This window comes from Eleutherodactylus coqui, chromosome 13 (assembly GCF_035609145.1).
Source record: "Eleutherodactylus coqui strain aEleCoq1 chromosome 13, aEleCoq1.hap1, whole genome shotgun sequence".
NCBI classification, from domain to species: domain Eukaryota; kingdom Metazoa; phylum Chordata; class Amphibia; order Anura; family Eleutherodactylidae; genus Eleutherodactylus; species Eleutherodactylus coqui.
Window position 1 is genome coordinate 63,907,933 of NC_089849.1, and position 21,042 is coordinate 63,928,974.

Sequence of the window (21,042 nt, forward strand, 5' to 3'; positions counted from 1 at the left end):
TTCCAGAATTTTTGAGGATGCAAAATGATTTTTCAGGCTTTTTGAGGATGCTTGAAATATAAGCCCTTAAAGGGGTTGTCCCGCGGCAGCAAGTGGGTCTATACACTTCTGTATGGCCATATTAATGCACTTTGTAATGTACATTGTGCATTAATTATGAGCCATACAGAAGTTATCAAAAGTTTTTCACTTACCTGCTCCGTTGCTGGCGTCCTCGTCTCCATGGTTGCCGTCTAATTTTCGCCGTCTAATGGCCAAATTAGACGCGCTTGCGCAGTCCGGGTCTTCTTATCTTCTCAATGGGGCTCCGTGTAGCTCCGCCCCGTCACGTGCCGATTCCAGCCAATCAGGAGGCTGGAATCGGCAATGGACCGCACAGAAGCCCTGCGGTCCATGGAGGGAGAAGATGCCGGCGGCCATCTTCACCGGGTAAGTAAGAAGTCACCGGAGCGCGGGGATTCAGGTAAGCGCTGTCCGGTGTTCTTTTTTAACCCCTGCATCGGGGTTGTCTCGCGCCGAACGGGGGGGGGGGGGTGTTGAAAAAAAAAAAAAAAACGTTCCGGCGCGGGACAACCCCTTTAATTAAAAAAGTCAATTTAAATAGTGTCCAGGCAGCTATACATGTAAAAAAGTTTAACCTTTTTGAACAAAAATTAATATGAGACACTGTCTTATTTTCAGGGAAACACGGTATATATATATAAAAAACCAGCAGACTGTATGAAACAGGTAAGCATAGATGTGAATACCTTCTACCTTGTGTTTTAAAAAGGCCATTGTAAAATTACGCTCCAGGAAAGTGACATTTTGCTCATTTGCTCTATAATGATGATAATGTATCCTGTACACCTGGTTCAGCTCAACTGAGAAAATACAAATATTCAGTTTGGAGTAGCAGACAGGAGACTGGTCACTATTCCGGTGACCGGTCACATTCCGTGATTCTTCCTTTTCCATGGAGAAAATTGAAAAGGAAAAATCACGACTTGCACAGCAAGAAAAGTGACCAATTTCCATCCCATCTACAATTGTTTCCCCCTCCTGGGGGACATGTCACAACAAGCGACATGTCACAGAAATCCACGACTATTGCGGGTTTCCCATTGAGATGAATGGTACTGTGGGAAGTTTCACATGCATTTTAGTGTAGAATTCACACTGAAATCTAAATTTCACCGTATAAAAACCTTTGCATGAAATCTGCTCAGGCACGTCCGTAGAGAACGGTGGGAGCGTGCGCGCATAAACTGAGGAGGAGAGTCAAACTGACAGACTGAGCGCAGACCGCATGGAAATGGGGAGCCTGGTAAGTATAAAAAGCACATCCCCGGACTCATTGTTCCCTGTCCTAAAAGCATCACAACTTAGTTTATAGGATCTGACAGGTTCCCTTTAAGAGGAGGTGGTATTGTGGTTATTCACATTCACGTAGATGTATTTACACGTGCAATATGCAGAGAACATAAGCAATGGATTTTAATGGATTTGTTCACACGCACATATACTTTCCTGTGCAATTCACTTGCGCAAAAAAACCCCGAAACTGCAGCATGCTCTATTTTCCTGCACATTTGAGCACTAGAGGTCCCCATAGAAGCCAATGGGGAGGCGGTGGGGGTTGCGCAATGTGCTAGGAGAGGAGCGATACGCTGCAACACTCTGCTGGAAAAAGGACACATTTGGAATTCAGACTAATTATCCATTTCAAATTTGTGCGTTTTTGTTTGCAGCGCACAAATAAACATGCCTTGCGGGCGCAAAAAGTACAGTAAAAATACACCGATGTGCGTGCAAAAAAGCATCATTTGTGCTGCACGAATGGTACCCTTATGCAAATAAGCATACCCACGTGTGAATCTGGCCCTAATCAAAGAACTTGGAGAGCCATTTTCTTAGGGAGAAGTAAGCCTTCTGGATGTGTTCACATTAGGTTTTTCTAAGTGGCTTTAGAAGCCAAACCAAGGAAAGAATCATAAAAGGAAAAAAAAGAATAAAGAACGGAAACCACTTCTCTTTTCGTAGATTCACTCTTGGTTTTGGCTGCAAAAACTGCACCCTTTTAACTCTTTCGCTGCGTGACAGATTCACACTTTGGATAAAACACAAAAATGATTTACCCCCCCCCTCAATCTATGTCTTTCCTGACTATAGAAACCTCGCACATTTGTGCAAAGGACACCCAGTATTTTACAATCATTTGCGTCTTCATGCAATTTTCTACATGCACTTATCTTCACCAGATCTCAATAGGCCAACAATTACATTGACAGGTGGTCCGTTTGGGTGGAGGGATGATTATACTTGCAACTGCTCTTCTTCACACTCGTTTAGTAGACAATAAGACACCCTCCCTCAAATGCGACAATTAGGAGGTACATATACTTCCTGATTACAAAAAGTTACTGTCCCTCCCCTTGCTTTCCAACCAGAAAGTTTCCTTTTTCTTGACAACGTATCAAAAAATCACCGCCAACCAACATTTTTACCCAAACATTGGAAAGCGGCGGTAAATGATAAATATAATATATGCCTACAGGCCAGAATATTGATATGAGCACATTAGTAACAGTTATGGTGAACTGTAAAATTATAATTCCAATCCCAATGACCTGCACACACACAAAAAAACTGATACATTTTTTTTTTAGGGATAGTGGAAAAATATGCCTGTCCAGAAATTTATGAACAGTTGGCAACCCCGATCTGCTGAGCTCATTAGAGACTGTCTATAGGAGAGCAGTCTGTGCTCTTTCTTCCTGATGTCACTTGCGGCTTTCTCCTAATTTATAGGTCCAGGGGACCAGGATATAAAATGTTTCATGCTGCCCCTCAATTTTAGATACATGCTAGAAAAACTGTGGCAAGAATCCAGTCATAACATATTACATACACCCTTGGGAATGAACACTGGTCTTAAAGGGAGCCTGGTTCATATGGGCACCGTATGTAGATTGTGGCCATGTAGATTTTATTCCGTAACGCTGCGGCATTTCAGTTTAGGCCTCATGCCCACGGCATAAATGAATTTACAAAATCCACACGGGTCTCCCGCACCCATAGTGAATCATTGAACACCCACGGGTAATTAAATACCTGTGGATGTCATTTTCCCCCGGCATGCGAATTGCATGCACGGGAAAACAACCACAGCATGCTCCATTTTTATGCGGTTTTCCCACATGGGCGGCTCCCATTGAAGCCAATGAAAGACGTCCAGATCCACAGCACAAATGTAGCGGTCACTGCGTCCGTGCTGCGGGACAGCAGGAGTTTAAAAAAAAAAAGAAGGCACGGCACATTCACCTAACACGTCGCCGGCGTCCCGAGCGCATCTGCCGTGCAGAAGAAAGAAGAACCGTCCGCCACGGAGGAGAGCCCTGCAGCATCCGGACAGGTGAGTAAAATGTATTCTTTGGCCTCATATCCGCGGGCCGGGTGGAATCCGCTGCGGGATTCTGCATGGGGAACCGCGCGGGCCCGTGGACACGAGGCCTAAACTTACTTTCTGCATCTCGAACAGAACTTGGGGTCACAGGGACAGCACTGAACTGGCTTGTCCCCACATCTAGAGTGACACGTCTATCCATGCTTGTGTATATGGAGACGGCGGTCGTTCTAGATTGTGCGGGCGGGACGAGGCTGGTGCAGCGCCGCTCTGTGACTCCAAGTTGTGCTCAAAATGCATCTTCACAGTACGTTTAGTCTGAAATGCCGCAGAGTTACAGAATAACACCTACATGGCCACAATCTACATACGGTACCTGTCCTTGGTTCATGCTGCCCGTGGTTCAGCCAGTGGGACTAGGGAAAGGGTCAGGGGCTGAGATGAGAATGCCCCTTTATGTGCCACCATTTGACAAAACTTGCCCCCTTATCAGCCTAGCAAATGAAAATGTGGGGGCAAGTTTACCTCTTCCTCATATTTTCATTATCATTAAGGTTTTATTCACATGGGCAATTGCAATCCGTAAAAACAGTCCGTTTTTTTGTGAGATTTTGGTGTGTTTTGATGCGATCTTCACGCCCATTTTCTATCCATTTTCATGTGCGTAAACCCCCCCCCAAAAAAACATTTATGTACAGGCTCTACACTTCCTGGTTCTCTTATTTTTTATGGCCTCCATGGTTACATGTGTTAAAAATGAATCCCATTCACCTCATGTGAGTGCAATCAGTTTATAGTTTTTTTTTACGCACCCAATGACTTAAATGGGCAATTTTCATCAGTCCGTCCTCGTAAACAAAAAAAACCCAAAAAAATAAAATAAACACCCCTGTGATTATCCCTATTCTAATCAATGTGTTATTTCCATGCAATTCCAGTCTGATTTTTTGTAAAAAAAATACCTGTGTAATTACAGCATAAAGAGGTATTCCAGGCATTTAACCCCTTTCAATACTAATGGCCTATTCTCAAGTTAGATCATCAGTAGTTGATTAGTGGAGACTCCCTGTGGGCACCTGATCGCAGCTCGCGCACTCACTGCAGTCGGGCCGGACGTCCATATTGGAGTCCATCAGAAGTGCTATAGAAGGTATAGCTCCCACTGAAATCAACAGGACCTATACCTTCTATAGCACTTCCAGCTCCGACCCCATTGCCGACTGAGCAGTCAACATCCAGTCCACTGCAATTAGTACAGGGGCTGAGATCAGATGATCATCCCCTCCGATCATGAGCGGCGCACCGCTACCGATCAACTACAGCTGACCCATCTGGAGAATAGGTCATCAGTACTAAAAGGGGTTAAGTGCCCAAAATACCCCTTTAATTTCAAAGTTTATTGTTCCTTTAAAGGACTCAACACCCACTTTGTAATTTCCTATGCAGTTTATTGACTCCTTGGTAATATGAAATGCTTCTATGACATGTCCAACAATGTAAATCTGGTGCTTTTACACAGCATGATATTTCTCTCCATTTTTCTTTTTCTTCTATGTTCATAGTTTTAGCTGCGGTCCAAGAAAAAAAATCCGAATAAACTGCGCAGGTTTTTCTTTCCTGTCACTTTGCACAATCTCGAAAGTTCCGACGTTTATATTAATTATTTGTTCACACAAAACTTGGCTCGCCGTCAACGGACTAATAAAGGCCTGGATCCTTACTGGCTGAGAGCTGCCGCTTTTGATGGAGCAGTCCTGACTCAGGGACTTTAAGATGCTGATGAAGAGCACGGCGATGCTTCTGACAAAGCTCTGCTGACCTCGATGAGGGATCAGGTGCAGAAAGAAGATTCTCATTTGGCACACCTTTCTCGAATAGAGGACAACAACATCTGACAAATCAATAGAGACGCAGGGAAGAAAGCAAACCCAACTGCAGTGCAGGGCAACGAGAGAGAATATCTACCGGCGCAAGGTCGCATGTGGGAGAAAACAGAGCAGGCTGCTTTTCAAACCGGTTTCTACTATCTGCAATGATGAACGGCCCCTAGGAAGGTTGGAGGTCAGCTTCAATGGCTAATGTGTAGCCAGATGCCATGGACAAGTGTTTATCGCAGAAGAAAAGGGAGGAAGAGGATTAACCGATTTATGATTATCCTTGTACTCGGGGGATTAAGTACCAAAATCTGCCCTAATCCCTTTAATCTGATAAGAGAAGAGGGAGTAAAAATCACAGATCAGACACCAGTTTCTGCACCGGAAGAGGTAAAAGTGTAGTGTAACTGATCGAGAAAATGTATTTTGATGATTGCATATGATGGTTGATTACCAGATCTTGTGTCTAGGAAAACAAATGCATAAGAGAAATCACACATAAGTGATGAACGAGCCCAGGGCAGTGGAGGCCGTGCAAGCAGTTTCCTCAGCAACTGTCAAGGGCTCTGCTCGACGCATACAGAGCAAAGCTAACAACTGCTGGCACGCTCAGAGGAGCCAAGGAAAGGAATGACACGGAATAGCAAAATGCTATTTTGTAAGATCCATGTTCAGTTCAGCATGGAAAATGCCCTCATTTATCAACTTCACGGGTCTGTTCCCGTCCACGAGATGATTTCTGTATAACAATGTAAATAAGTACAAAGGATGAATGTGTAGACGGATGACATCAAAGAAGGCCAAGTCATCAAATGACATAAATCACAGCCGCCAGTCTATTCTGCCAGAGTGATCACGTCGTACTGTATCTCCTGCTGTAGAGTCGGCTCCGTGTCCGCACTGTACACAGTCTGAGCCATTGCTGCATCTGCCACGGCTGGGAGACGAGGAGGAAAGCTGGTTAGGATTGGGACAACACAATGCAGGTAGAAACCTTCATGCACTTTTACGAGGGCTGCTGACCTGTAACAGCGGAGTGTGCGGCCGCTTCAAGTTGTTCCTGAGTCAGAAGTTGTGTGGGGGACATGGGCACAAAGTGGATCTGCTGAGAGGAGAAATCCAATCATTAATTAACACTTGCCCTGAGCCCTTTTGTCTTTCCCTCGGTGACCTTGATGATAGGATATGGCTCACTGAACCAGACAATATCCATTAGTGTACTAATAATGTGAATGGTGGGCAGGTTTGGTGCCGTCCTCTTGTGGCACATATTGCAGGAAGGTTACTAGAATGCCACAAGAGGTAAAACAGGACGTGTAGTCACCTGAGGGTCTTGAATGAACGGTCCTCCTGGTTCGTACTGGATGTGAGTAATCTGCCCGTCTTGAACCTAGAAAAAAAGTCAAGCAAGTAGACAGGTGAAGAGTCATAGTTATTTGTACCAAGGATCAGGGGAGTACATAGAACTTATGGGGCCCGTAGCAAAACTCAGAATTGGGCTGCTCCAAAAATAAGTTCTATTAGCAACAGAGTATATATTTTATAGTGGTGGGCTTAGATGCAGCCGTTCAGCTCTAGTAGATCTCTGAATACATCAGTCATCACATAATAATCAGATACCAACTCTATACACTGATAGTGATTATAGTGCAGTTACCTGCAGTGATCACAGGTGACATCGTCTCTGACTGGTGACGTCAGTTTTCATTTTTGTTCTTTATCTGGGCCCAGACCACCATGAAGACATCCTCCAGCCATGACTCGTCTTTGCCCACTCTCTCTATCCTACCATTACGACCAATGAGCCATTCCAAAAAAGTCGTGGGGTCCCCGCTGTGGCTGTACAAAATCCTTGAGTCCCCTGTATGGCCCTACAAAGTAATGGTGCCCTCTCGGCGGTCCCTGAAGCTTTTATTTCCCGCAAAATGACGTACCCTTATGTCATAGGGATAGCGCGAGGTCATGACAGATCTCGCGCTATCCGGCAGCGGGAGGTGGCTGTCAGTCATAGCCAGCCTCCCGCTGCAACAGGGGGGGGCATCGGAGATGTGCCCCCGCTGTTAACCCCTTCCCTGCCACGATCTATGTAGATCGCAACACGGGAAGGGTTCACAGAGGGAGCACGCTCCCTGTGTGAAGTTGTGGGGCTCTCGTGATATAATCGCAGAGAGCCCGGCTGGTTGCCATGGCAACAGGATGCCAGATACCAGCGTCCTGTGTTGCCAGAGCCTGTGATCGCTGTATAAGCGACAAGGCATGGCAGCACAGAAGTCCTGCCATGCCTTATCACAGCGATCATCAGTGCTATGCTGCAAGTCCCCCAGAGGGACACAAATAGTGTGAAAAAAAAAAGATCAAAATAATGTTCAAAAAATAAAAATGTAAAAAAAACCTTTTTCGGTGCTTTTACTCATATTAGCATAAAAAAGGTAAAAAAATTAAAATGGCACATATTTGTTATCGACGCGTCCGAAACGAGGTGTACAATCAGTTGAACATGCTTTTTATTCTGCACGGCAAAAAGCATAAAAAAACGCTAAAAACAGAAGCAAAATGCTAAAAATTAGCATTTTGCTTCTGTTTTTAGCGTTTTTTTAATGCTTTTATGCTATTTTTTTTAGCATTTTGCCTCCCAAAAAATGCAATAAAAGTGATCGAAAAAGCCGTATATTCCCCAAAATGGTACCAATAAAAACTACAGCTCGTATCGCAAAAAATAAGCCCTCACAGAGCTCCGTACATAGAAAAATAAAAAAGTTACAGAACTTTGAATGCAGCGATTTAGAAAAAAAAAAGATTTCCAAAAAAGGGTTTTTATTGCGGAAAAGTGGAAAAACCTAACATAAATATAAGAATTTTGGTATCGTTGTAATCGTACCAGCCCGCAGAAAAAATGTATTGTGTCATTTATACTGCATGATTAACGCTGTAAAAAAAAAAGAAAGTTTTACAATATAGTCTATGTACCCAAAAATGGCATCATCAAAAACTACAGTTCGATGCACAAAAAACAAGCCCTTATACGGCCGCATCGACAGAAAGGTAAAAAAGTTATGACTTTTGAAAAATGGAGATAAAAATCAACCAAAAATCGTTGCGTCCTTAAACCCAAAATAGGCCATGTCCTTAAGGGGTTAAACTGTTCTCATTCAGAATATCGCTGGATCATACGAAACTGAACAATAATCGTTCAGTATAGCGCTGCCAGCAACTGAACGATTAACGATATAATTCATCACTTATCTATCAGTCTAGGCAGGCAGAAAAACCAGACGATGATTTGCCTGTATTTACTGTGAATGGAGGCGTGCTGCCGAAAGTGATCTGCGGCCCGCTCTGCTGGATAATCGCTGGGACGACCATCGGGCACCTAGGTACTCAACTATTGTCCTGCCTAAAAGGACACTTACATTGTAGCTGCTGGGGATGGAACTTTCTCATTCAGTGCTCTCAGCTCTTCCACCGCCTGCATTGACTGAAAGCAGCTGGAATTTAGGTGAGACTTGTGCTGCTCTACATTCAGGGGAAGGAGAGTCAGCAGTGGAACAGGGAGCGGGCCCATTGGACCCCATGCCCCCCGTCCCACCGGTCCCAAAACCGTTTGGTGGTTTGAGTACATTGGGGCATGCCACTGATAAGGTGTAGAATCCAAAAGACACGGACAGGGTGGTGATCCAGGCAGAGTTTGGTGTAGGGGGGCTATTATGATTTGCAATGAGGATTTCCCGATGTACACGCCTGATGGATACACTATATAGGCTAGTAGCATCAATCACCCAATGGCTACTGTTCCTGTGCGGTATACTTTTTTTTACTGACTACCTCTATATGGAATAGTGCTCTCTGTTGCACTATTACATACAGCGGAAGAAAAAGGTATACTAATGTATGCCCAGCGGAGGCCAAAAGGAAACGTTTTGAACTTGACTGGGTTAATGGGGGCTATTGATGTATGCAGCAGGAGCTTTCCTAAAACATATGGCAGTGTGAAAGCAGCTTAAGAATAACAGACATATTGGAAGAAAAAGTACAAGATACACTGAATGGCCACTTTCTTAGACATGTCCATCTAGTAGCACCTTGTATCTCCTTTGGCCTTTAGAAGCACAATAGTTTGCCGTGGCATAGATTCCACAACGTGTTGAAATCATTCTGCAGGTATATTGGCCCATGCAGACAGGAAGCTTCTTGTAGTTGCCGATAACATGTTCTCAACAGCCAACAGGAAGGGCTCATCAATCCATGCTGCTTGCATCAAATTCTGCCCCTCCCATTGTCACTGCAACAAAAATTTGGATTTATCTGATCAAGTGAGGTTTTTCCACTGCACAGTGATCTAACTGTATGCTCTTTTGCCCACTGAAGTCTTGCCTTTCAGTTTCTTTTGGACAGTTCCGGAAGTCAAACTGGTTTGTCTGCTGTTATAGACAATCTATACTAAGAAACGATGAGTTATGTGTTTGGACACATTAGAGTCGGAAGTATTTTCTCTATTCGGCTGTAATTTGCTTGACTGCATGCCGTCTGTTGATCAAAACCATTCTTGACATCCTACTGTGACCCCTTTCGTCGGCGAGTTGTTTACGTACACAGGATGTTTTTCATCGATCACACCATTCTCTGTATATATTCCTCACACCGTTGGACGAGAAAACCCCCATAAAAGTTGTCAGTTTTTGAAATACAGGCCCTGGCTAAGCTTGCAACGATAATCAGGCCGATCAAAGCTGCTCAGATCACTTGAATTTTCCCATTCTAATGTGGATTCACATTAAAATGAATCCATTTGAAACTTGCCGACTTGAGCCTACGCTGCACTCCAAGATTATGTCTCGAATTTCCACACAAGGAAGCTCCAGTTGTGAAAGGGAAAACGTCCTGCAATAATGTGGCCATTCAGTGTAGTAATAATATCAAGTGATACACTGCAACAATAGGGTAATACAAATGCAGTCGGGATGAGCACGTTGAGAAGGCATTGCTGCAGATATAGGTGATGGCTTTTGTACAGAGCTACGGCACAGAGAAAGCTAGAAAGGATTTTTCATTAGAAGAAGGCATCTGATTTTTTCCAGAAACTGTCATACGGGCCGCGGCTGAGACTGCAGCTCGGCTCCATTTACTTGGCTGAGCTGAAATACCAAACACAGTCCACAGCCAGTGTTACTGGGGGGAAAAAGCAGACAACCCCTTTAACCCCTTAAGGCCTATTTTGGGCATGAGGACGCAACCATTTTGGAGGGTTTTCATCTCCACTTTTCAAAAGCCATAACACTTATTTTTGTCCGTCGACGCGGCCGTACGAAGGTTTGTTGTCTGCGTGGCCAACTGTAGTTTTTATTGGTGTCGTTTTTGGGTACAGAGACTGTATGTAAAACTTTAATAAATTTTTATTTTTGATAGCATGGAGAGAAAACGCATCAATTTTGCTTTTTTTTTTTTTTTTTTAGTGTTACTCATGCAGCAAAAGTGACCATAAAATTTTTTTTTCTGCGGGTCGGTACGATTACAATATCAAAATACAAAATTTCTGCATAAAAAACCCTTTTTTGGAAATTTTTTTTTTCTAAATCTCTGCATTCAAAGTCCCATAACTCGCTGAGGGTTATTTGTTTTTTTTTTGCATGACAAGCTGGAGTTTTTATGGGTACCATTTTGTAGTACATATGGCTTTTTTGAAAACTGTTATTGCGTTTTTTGGGAGGCAAGATTTAAATTAAAAAAAAAAGAAGCATTTTGCCTCAGTTATTTAGTTTTTTTTTTTACGTTTTTTGCCGTGCAGGAGTAAAAGAGTGTTCATTTTTTTTGTACAAGTCGTTATGGATACGAGAATACCAAATATGTGAGAATTTAATTATTTTTATACTAATTCGGTAAAAAGCACAAAAAAAAAAGTTTTTTTTTACATTTTAATTTTTTTAACACCAGTTTTAACTTCTTTTCATACTTTTTATATCACTGTTGGGAATTTGTACCAAAGCTGCTATGATAAAGCATTGCAGGACTTCTGTGCAATGCTTTATCACTTGTATTAGTGATCATAGGCACTGGCAAAGCAGGACGCCTGTATCTGGTGTCCTGTTGCCATAGCAACCTGTCGGCCCTCCGCAATTACATCGTGGGGGTCCAATGACCTCACAGAGGGAGCACGCTCCATCTGTTAGATCATGGTGTGTAAGGGGTTAAGAGCGGGGTTGGCTGTATCGATGCACCCCTGCTGTTGCAGCGGGAGGCCGGCTATGGGTAACAGCTGGCTTTCCCTGCTGGATAGCGCGGGATCTCTTCTGATCTCGCACTATCCACAAGGCGTTAGTGTACGTCCTGTTGCGTTAAGTGCCCTGCTGCCAGGATGTACACTTATGCCCTGTGGCGGGAAGAGGTTAAATGATAATTAGACAGTAAGAGATTAGAATAGGCAGCGCTGATGGAGTAATATGCGCTAAATGTAATAAGAGGCATTAGTGTCTTCTTACATTTGTCTCATTAGGGCTGGTCATATGCCATCTGCTGAAACCCATCGTAGATTCTGCATTATAATTTCTGACAGTTTATGGCATAAATTATAGTGAATTTTATTGGACATGGGCACCCCACGCCCCTTCATGCCAAGGTGAAGACTACTTAAAAAGGCAGAAAAGTTGCACGTTTTAGCACAAGTGGGACCTGCGCAAAAATGTGCGCCTTTTTAACACCAGAAGTCTGGCATAAACTCCTTTATGAATTCCCCCTCAAATCCCTTTTTTAATTATCATTACATACAATAATAGTGAAGCATACAGAGACTTACAAACAGAAGAGGTTACATAGCCTCAAAAAGTTACCTGAATATGGTGACCTTCAGGGAGCACAACATATTCCTGCGGGATTAAGTGAGGGACTCCGTCTTGGGAGATGATGTATTGTACCTAGAGACAGGTATATTGCCAGCAAAGACTATGAGACAACTCTACAAAGCTAAATACAGCATCGGGCGCATCACTGATGTAATCAGGGTTTATGGGGTGACAGGACCACATGAGCACTAAAAGAAAACTTTGATATTTGCTGATGTTTAATTGTGCATTCACTGTGTAAGCGGCCGCCACCTTCCCTCCATTTTTAACACTAAAGATCAGCAATGTTCAAGTTGGAAGGAAGGGAAATACAAATTAGCAACACATCATCTTAGTCTCTCTTTAAGAAAAGATGGTCACCAGCAATATGCATTTTCCACTTGTCCCATAGCGCTTCCTGCAATATTACACAAAATCTGCACGTGTTTATAAGAGCGAGCATGTATTTTATTAAAAACTCACTTTTAATAGATCCCTCGGTAAATGCAATTCAGCCCACCTCAAATCATGGACATCAGCAGCAAGGGGAGGGGCGGGAATGCTGGAGGGGCGTAATAAAACGTCGGCGGGTGTGATTCGAGTCTCGAGCGGCTCACCTTCCTGACTGGAGGCGGGCCAATTTGCATATACCATGGTAGCTATTAAAAGTGAGTTTTTACAAAAAATAAAATACATGCTTGCTCTTATAAATATATATATGTAGCTTTTGTGAAATATGGCAGGGCGCACTATGGGGAAAGTGTAAAATGCATACTGCTGGTGACAGAGTCCCTTTAAAGAAGCACTCCAGGTGTTTGTTATTTTTCTATGTTAGCCATCAAACACAATCCCCCTTTACAGTACTTTTCTGCTTTCATCATTTCCTTGTATGTTTTTTGTTCCCTGTACTTCCTGACCATTGTATTACATGGTCAAATGTACTCCAACTACTCATCAGCCCCATGAGTCACTGCATTAGGGCGCCTACCCACTTGCGATTTTTTTTCCTGTGATGTTTTGCGTTTTTTCTCAAGAGCAATTAGTATAGAATGTGTTCTTGTCCATCTGGGGGTTTTTTTCCGTTTCGTGGGGTTTTTTCACATAGGAACTGTCAGTTGCATATGTCTCCTTATTTTTCTCTTAATGCACCCATGATTGTCAAAGGAAGGGCTGCAAAAAACGCCGCGAAAAACGCGCAAAAACGCCGCGCTTTTCACGCGCGTAAATCGGCAACGCAAGTGGGTAGGCGCCCTTAACTAGAAGACCGTCCTCTCGTGTCCCATTAAACCAGTAATTCCCAAACAGGATGCCGCGACACCCTGATGTGCTGCGAGAAGCTCCTATGGGTGCCACGGGAGAGACAGAGAAAAAGGGGCAAGACAGAGAAGGGAAGACAGAGAAGGGAAGGGGGGCAGAGACAGAGAAGGGAAGGGGGGGCAGAGACAGAGAAGGGAAGGGGGGGCAGAGACAGAGACAGAGAAGGGGGGGCAGAGACAGAGAAGGGAAGGGGGGGCAGAGACAGAGAAGGGAAGGGGGGGCAGAGACAGAGAAGGGAAGGGGGGGCAGAGACAGAGAAGGGAAGGGGGGGGCGAGACAGAGAAGGGAAGGGGGGGGCGAGACGGAGAAGGGAAGGGGGGGCGAGACGGAGAAGGGAAGGGGGGGCGAGACGGAGAAGGGAAGGGGGGGCGAGACGGAGAAGGGAAGGGGGGGCGAGACAGAGAAGGGAAGGGGGGGCGAGACAGAGAAGGGAAGGGGGGGCGAGACAGAGAAGGGAAGGGGGGGCGAGACGGAGAAGGGAAGGGGGGCGAGACGGAGAAGGGAAGGGGGGGCGAGACGGAGAAGGGAAGGGGGGGCGAGACGGAGAAGGGAAGGGGGGCGAGACGGAGAAGGGAAGGGGGGCGAGACAGAGAAGGGAAGGGGGGCGAGACAGAGAAGGGAAGGGGGGCGAGACAGAGAAGGGAAGGGGGGCGAGACAGAGAAGGGAAGGGGGGGCGAGACAGAGAAGGAAAGGGGGGCGAGACAGAGAAGGAAAGGGGGGCGAGACAGAGAAGGAAAGGGGGGCGAGACAGAGAAGGAAAGGGGGGCGAGACAGAGAAGGAAAGGGGGGCGAGACAGAGAAGGGAAGGGGGGCGAGACAGAGAAGGGAAGGGGGGCGAGACAGAGAAGGGAAGGGGGGCGAGACAGAGAAGGGAAGGGGGGCGAGACAGAGAAGGGAAGGGGGGCGAGACAGAGAAGGGAAGGGGGGCGAGACAGAGAAGGGAAGGGGGGCGAGACAGAGAAGGGAAGGGGGGCGAGACAGAGAAGGGAAGGGGGGCGAGACAGAGAAGGGAAGGGGGGCGAGACAGAGAAGGGAAATTGGGGGAGGCAGAGAAGGGAAGGCCGTAGCTTCCCTCTGCAAAATCAGCTCTTTATCAAGGGTGCCAGGAGTGGGACCTGGTTGTCTGAAAGAGGTAGCAATAAAGAATATTGCAAACAAGGGACAAGGTATCCACTAGAGAATTACTCCGGACTGCTCAGAGATGCATAACGCGTCAGCTCCCCAAATCTTTTAACTTGTAATAAAATTGCAAGAAAGAAATTACCTGATTATCTGCTGTTACTAACTGCTGTAGGGTCTGTCCATCTGCAGTTGTAATTTCCTGAATGTAAGCTGTATCCTCCTAAAGAAGTGAAACCAAACAATGATTTGAAGAGGAACATTCCAGGAGAACATGTACTTCTAAAACACAAGTCTGACCAAAGTTTTGGTATGATTTGAAAAAAAAGATAAAGAGGAGCTGTCGCCAATCCTGTTGTGTCTGTTTTAAAGTGGAACTGCTACCAGTTTTCTGTAAATTAAACCGATAACAGCACTACAATAATGTAGAATCATAACCTCATAGAACTGTAGAGTTGGTCATCGGGTCTAGCCCCCTGCTCAGTGCAGGATTCACTAAATCATCCCAGACAATGTAGTTGTAGTCTTTTTCCACACTACCTTTGTTAGAAAGTCCTGGAACTATCTTTTGGGCTGGAATAGGTCAGCCGCTGCATGGACTCCTATGGGAGCCATTGACAGGCGCCAGAGAAACTCCCTCTCTCTGCTCTCCTCCCCGCTCGTTCTTTGCAATTGGAGGGGGGGGGGACTGGGCGGAGCTAAGCACCACCCTGTCCCGCCTCCTCCCATTGCTGGCTGTGGATAAGGGGCGGGGCGGGGGCAGAGCGAGCAGGGAGGAGAGCAGAGATTAGCCTGCGAGGGGGTGGGAGGGAAAAGAGGCAACAGCATGGCAGCCTTGGCGTATATGCGCCGGGGCCCATGCCGTGTAAACGGATGCACAAACATTAGATTTGTGCGCCCGTTCACAACCTTTAACGCCACAGATGGTAGTGTACATCAACCAAGTGTAAGAACGGTGGCCGATATACGCTCGTGGGAAAGAATCCTTAAATAGCAATTCTGAAACTCTGCCTTGTGCTTTTCCTCCTACAAATCCATAAATAAAGTGACATCTGAGTGTTATTAGTTGGAGATGTCCTTACATAGTCTTATTCTGTCCAATCGGTGCTGACAAAGAAAAAAAAAAGACAGGTCACAAGTGGTGACAGATACTCTTTCAAGAGCCACTCTGGTGAAATTTTGTTATAGTCATCCAGAATATAAAAGTTGGCTAGTATTAGCTTGATTAGTTATTCCTTTCTATCTGAAACTATCTGGAGTCCTTCTTCTCAGGTGGGTCATGTGAACTCATTCTGATCACCTGAGAATTTCTTGGCTTTACGTTCTTTCAAAAAATTAGTTTTTGGTCAGTTTAATTCCAGTGTAATGGACCTTACCACAGAAGCTCTTTAGAGGGGGACACAGAAACTCCAATCACAGTTACCACTGATATTTAGAGGCTCCTGTCACATAGTTATAATAAAGGAGATGATACTTTAACCTTCTGAATGTATTTAGGTGAACATAGAAGGAAATAATAATTACAGTGTCCTCGCAGAAGGCAGAGATGGTACAGTCTCTAGCTGCTCATGTGAGATTGTGCTGAGGCATCATGGGACCGATAGCACAGAATAGTGAAATAGAAAACAGGGACAAATCTCAGCATCAAGATGGTCCCCAATAAGCATCAGACACTGAATGGACATGACTGCAATATACATAGGAGATGTCCAGTGTGTGTCAGAAATTCAGGTAAGTGGTGGAGGGATAGAAAATTATGTTTTGTGTCGAAGTGGCCCTTAAATAAGAGGATTGTGTAAGAATGTGGCAATAAGCAGCTTCTCATAGGCTGCCAGATTACGCTGTAGATTCAGCTATGTTATAAAGGAGTTTACCACTACATTACATAAATAGGAATTTTATTAACATAACCGTTGCTTTAACCAATATCAAACAATATGGTTTCAAGATAATCCTATGACTAGAGATGAGTGAGTATACTCACTAAGGCACTACTCCCTCGAGTAATGTGCTTTAGCCAAGTATCTCCCCGCTCGTCCCTAAAGATTCGGGGGCCGGATGGGGGGTGGCGGGGCAGAGCGGGGAGGAGTGAAGGGGAGATCTCTCTCTCCCTCTCTCCCCCCCGCTCTCCCCTGCTCCCAGCCGCAACTCCCTGTCAGCCGCGGCGGCCCCGAATCTTTAGGGACGAGTGGGAAGATACTCGGCTAAGGCACATTACTCGAGGGAGTAGTGCCTTAGCGAGTATAGTCGCTCATCTCTACCTATGACCATATCCATATGCTCAGGCACTATAAGGGCATCAGAGGAAGGTCCTCACAGCAATGTGTGTCCCCAAACAGATGCTTATGTACTCCGCCAGGCTCCGTGATTAATTATATCTATAAATCATATCTTGTTGGTCATAAACATTTCACCATAACGTTTTATGCACATTCTAACCTGGTTGCTTACAGTTTCCTCCCGAGCCAGGAATACGTGGTCCTCATCCAGACCTGGAACAGATGTAAGTTGTGCAGTAAATATGACAAGTGAGACTTGACACACCTGAATCTTTCAATATAAACTTTTTCTTTTATTATAAATAGGAGGTTTAAAGAGGATCCATCATGAGATAAAGTCAGTGGGGCTGCCTGTATGGCTGTTTTTAGGTCCAGATTGTGGCACCACCAATGTATCAAGTGGGCAGCCCCGACCACTCTCTTTATACGGGTGATGTTAAGGCCCATTTAGACACAAGGAAATTGTTGTGTGCATTTATACGGCAAGATGATCACTCAAAATTCGCTCAAACGGCAGTTTGAGTGACAGTTTTGAGCGTTCACTTTGGATAAGCTCTTCAGTAGCTAATTAGCTACTTAAGAGCTTATTAGTGTGTAAATGAAGGCTCATGCTGTATGCAGAAGACAGGGGAAGCGCTGTTCTCTGTATACAGCTGCTGTGTTCTCTGAGTGCTCAACCAGTATCCATCTGAGCGCTCTGAGCGGGCTATGCAGAAAAAAGCTGGAGTGCTGTATTTTGTATACGGCTCCTTTGTTCTCAGAGCTTTTAGCTGGTATCCCGCTGGGAAATCAGCATGTGGCACTGATAAGGCTCATCACTCATTTCCAGTTTGCTAGAAATGAGGGATGAATGAATAGGGCACGATGGCAGCGCATTTAGACAAAACGATTATCGCTGAAAAGATGGTTTTTGAGCAATAACCGTTGTGTCTAAATGGGTCTTTAGACTGTTGATCAAGTCTGATGTCACCTATTCACAGTGGGCAGTGCCCACCTGACACACTGACAGCGCTGGGAGCCGGACCCAAGAACAACTTGTCCAGGCAAACTGAGGAAAGTCAGCGGGGCTGGCTGCATAGCTCTGCAGCCATGGCTCCACTGACTTTTTGTTTTATCCCATGACAGGTCCTCTTTAGTTGTGCAGGGGTTGTCCATGATGAGAAAAATGGGTCTGGAAAAACAGTGTAGCTCTTGCCGTGTCCTTGTTCTGGTATTGCAGATCAGCACCATTGACTTGAATGAGAATGAGCTGCAATCCCAAAAACAACCCATGGAAAAGAGATTGGCGCCATTTTTGGAAAGAAAAAAAAAAGGTATACTTCTGTCCCTCTTTAATTCCCCCAAATCATCCACTTTTCCTTACACTCACCTGCTCGCTGGGGTTGCTCTACATTTGCTCCGGTGTGAAGCCTTTCAATGTGGAATTTTAGATGACCTTTCCTATTAAATCTGAAACAAATTAAACCCTTGTAAGACAAGTTTTAGCAGGAATATGGTGACCGACATTACTGCTTGATACTGTGCATCATCTAAACTCATGGCCGAAGGAGTTGTGTTATGAGGATAGAGAGGAAAGAGGAGTAAGGAAGGTGTAAGAACAAACAATACAAAGAGAGGATGTTCTAAAACCGGCATTCCTACCTCTGTCCACACAAGTGACATGAATGTGGCCTGTGGTTGGTGTGTGTCATTGCATGTCTGCTTAGATCTTTCTTATTCCTGGAGGCAAAACTGCATTGATTGCAGCGGTGAGGCCGGAGATCAGAGTGAAGAATCATGTGATCCTAGCAGGAAGTCAAACAAATCCAAGAAAAGTCAGCGAATTTCCAGCTGAAAATACAAACGTGACATAAAAAGCAAAAAGCAGACAGCTAGGCTGCTGGGTGGAGTACTGGGATGCGTTCCTAAAGTCTTACCCTGACATCAGCCCATGTTTCAGCAAAGAAATTCCCACAGTCTGGACATTTAAATCCACTGCCCCCTTCAATGTGGGCTCTTTTGTGGCTCTCCATTTCGGCACGTCCCCAGAAGGATGAATTACAAATCTTGCAGGAAAACTTTTTCGTTGTAGATGCAGGCTGAATGGAAGCAACCTGATCAAAAAGACAAAAGTATTAATAGAGGTAGCCGACAGAATAATATACGATAGTGATTTAGGGTCTCACTTGTGCTTGTAGTGGCTTGTTTAGGAACTGCACAGCGTTCTTGTCTTTCCCACTTTCTGCCAACAAAGTATGGGGAGATCTAGGGGGCGCATCATTATCACTGAAACCACAAGAATCATGTGCGTTACTATGACCGCCATAGCATGTACCCAACCGAATACATTTTCAACCTGTGGTATACCTGCACAATGGGGCCTGCATGTTGTCTGCATTTATAAGGCTGTATTCTGCAGTGGCGAAAGCTGTATTGATCGTGATCTGCTGTACTGTCCCCTCGTAGCCCGTCTCCGGCATGCCAGTTTCTTCATACCCAGCCTCTTGCACTTCTGTCATTTGTCTCTCATCCATATGCAAAGTAAGAACCTGAGCCATTTGTGGTTCTTGAGATGAAGCTTCTGGCTCTTGACCGCCAATGCATGGTGCAGATTTTACTACAGCCACCTGCAGAAATAAGTTAGTGGGTCAAACAAAGTTTTTGTTTCAGATGTCACATTGGCTATACCTTCCAATCGAACCTTTCTGTACATGAAGGCTACATCCAAAAATGCAGCGTCTTCTCTCTGTGTATGATAACTTACTTGTAAGGGTCCTCCAGGGCCATCTCTTTGTGCGCTCATGTTCAAAAGCAGATCTAGAGCTGCCTGAGTTGCAAGTTCATCACCTTCTCCGCCTACAAAATAAGGTGTACAATAAGAAGAAGTGATTAGATTTCTGCTTCCTTCCTGCAGTTCTTGAAAATTCCACCTTACCATTTACAATCAACATTGAATCCTTTTTTATTTTCTAGTCCACAAAGCAACCAAAACAACTATATGACAATTCTTGCCTTGTTCGTATATTATAGTAGCGGCTTCTAGTGTATTCTGCGTCGGTCCTCCTTCCTGGGTGGGTTGGTGAAGCATGTGATACATAAGCTCTCTGGGTGGATTCTGTAGGAAGATATGAAAATACCCATTAAGAATAGCTGCCATTCAGTGTCCAACAAAAAGAACTTATCCCCTCTTCACAGGATAGGGGGTAAGTATCTGATTCTTGGGGTTACCAGAGTCACAAATGTCCCTAAAAGAATTGAACAGTGGTTATAAGTGTGCATTATCGCTCCATGAGTTTCTATGGGGACTACCAGAAATAGCCGAATTCAAGAGCTTGCTAATCTCCAGCAGTATCATAAAGATGAATGGAGTGGCCATGAGAATGTGTGACCATCACTCAACTCATTTGGGGACACTCAGGACCCTCCTTCACGTGATTGGTGGGGATCCCAGTTATAAGACCTCCACTGATCAGATACTTATGCCTGTGGATAAGGGATAAATTATTTTTGTGGAATAACCCGTGGCTCTATCTGTTGTACTTTGAAATTCCATATCTCCATTGCCTCAATAATTGCTCCCCCTTTAACCTATAATAGCCACCAACCTTATATGTAAAGTTCAGTTCTGTGGACTTTTTGAAGTGACAACTGAGCGAAATAGACAAATTCACAGTTAGCACCACAGCAGGGCAAAACTGTATTCATATCAAACTTGATGAGATTGGTTTAGGACCCTCTACCGGGGACTGGATATACAGATTCTAAGTACTGTAGTGATGCCAAATGAAAATAACTTATGTATCCACAGGATAGGGGGAAAATGTCTTACCTTGAGAGTCCAACAACAAGAACGGGAGTTCTGAATGTCCAATGTGAATAGAGCGGTGGTCATGTGTGCACTGCTGCTCCATTCATCTCTATGGAAGTGCCGGAGATAGGTGAGTATATGTACTCAGTAGAGATGAGCGAGCACGCTCAGTAAGGTCAGTTACTCGAGCGAGCCTCGCTCATCTTGAGTAACTGCCTTCTCCTCCAAGTGGGCTTCGTGGGCGGCGGGGGGTAGCGAGAGAGAGAGATCTCTCTCTCACCCCCCGTGCCCCCCCCCCCGAGCACACTCGGAGGAGATGGCAGTTACTCGAGATGAGCGAGGCTCACTCGAGGAACTGACCTTACTGAGCGTGCTCGCTCATCTCTAGTACATAGCACACGTGTGACCATCATTCTATTTTAATGGGAACACTTGGGGCTACCATTTCTGTGAACGGTGGAGGTCTCA

The 21,042-nt window shown here is 44.9% G+C and overlaps 1 protein-coding gene across 4 annotated transcripts in view; it reads right to left on the bottom strand.

Annotated features, from left to right (window-relative positions):
• Positions 1–579: 579 nt before the first annotated feature.
• ZNF335 (zinc finger protein 335) overlaps positions 580–21,042 on the bottom strand; it is an 89,850-nt gene continuing 69,387 nt past the window's right edge. For 3 of the 4 annotated variants that reach the window (XM_066587862.1, XM_066587861.1, XM_066587859.1), the window contains 13 exons: positions 19,779–19,881; positions 19,531–19,622; positions 19,134–19,393; positions 18,953–19,052; positions 18,704–18,880; positions 18,429–18,571; positions 18,157–18,236; positions 16,948–17,000; positions 14,654–14,731; positions 12,081–12,164; positions 6,584–6,649; positions 6,283–6,364; positions 580–6,196 (listed from right to left, as the gene is read on the bottom strand). In XM_066587862.1, coding sequence (XP_066443959.1) covers positions 6,096–6,196; positions 6,283–6,364; positions 6,584–6,649; positions 12,081–12,164; positions 14,654–14,731; positions 16,948–17,000; positions 18,157–18,236; positions 18,429–18,571; positions 18,704–18,880; positions 18,953–19,052; positions 19,134–19,393; positions 19,531–19,622; positions 19,779–19,881 — 1,419 coding nt within the window. In that variant the 3' untranslated portion in view covers positions 580–6,095. The remainder of the gene's footprint in view (positions 6,197–6,282; positions 6,365–6,583; positions 6,650–12,080; positions 12,165–14,653; positions 14,732–16,947; positions 17,001–18,156; positions 18,237–18,428; positions 18,572–18,703; positions 18,881–18,952; positions 19,053–19,133; positions 19,394–19,530; positions 19,623–19,778; positions 19,882–21,042) is intronic. The other variant, XM_066587860.1, reaches the window with a different exon arrangement.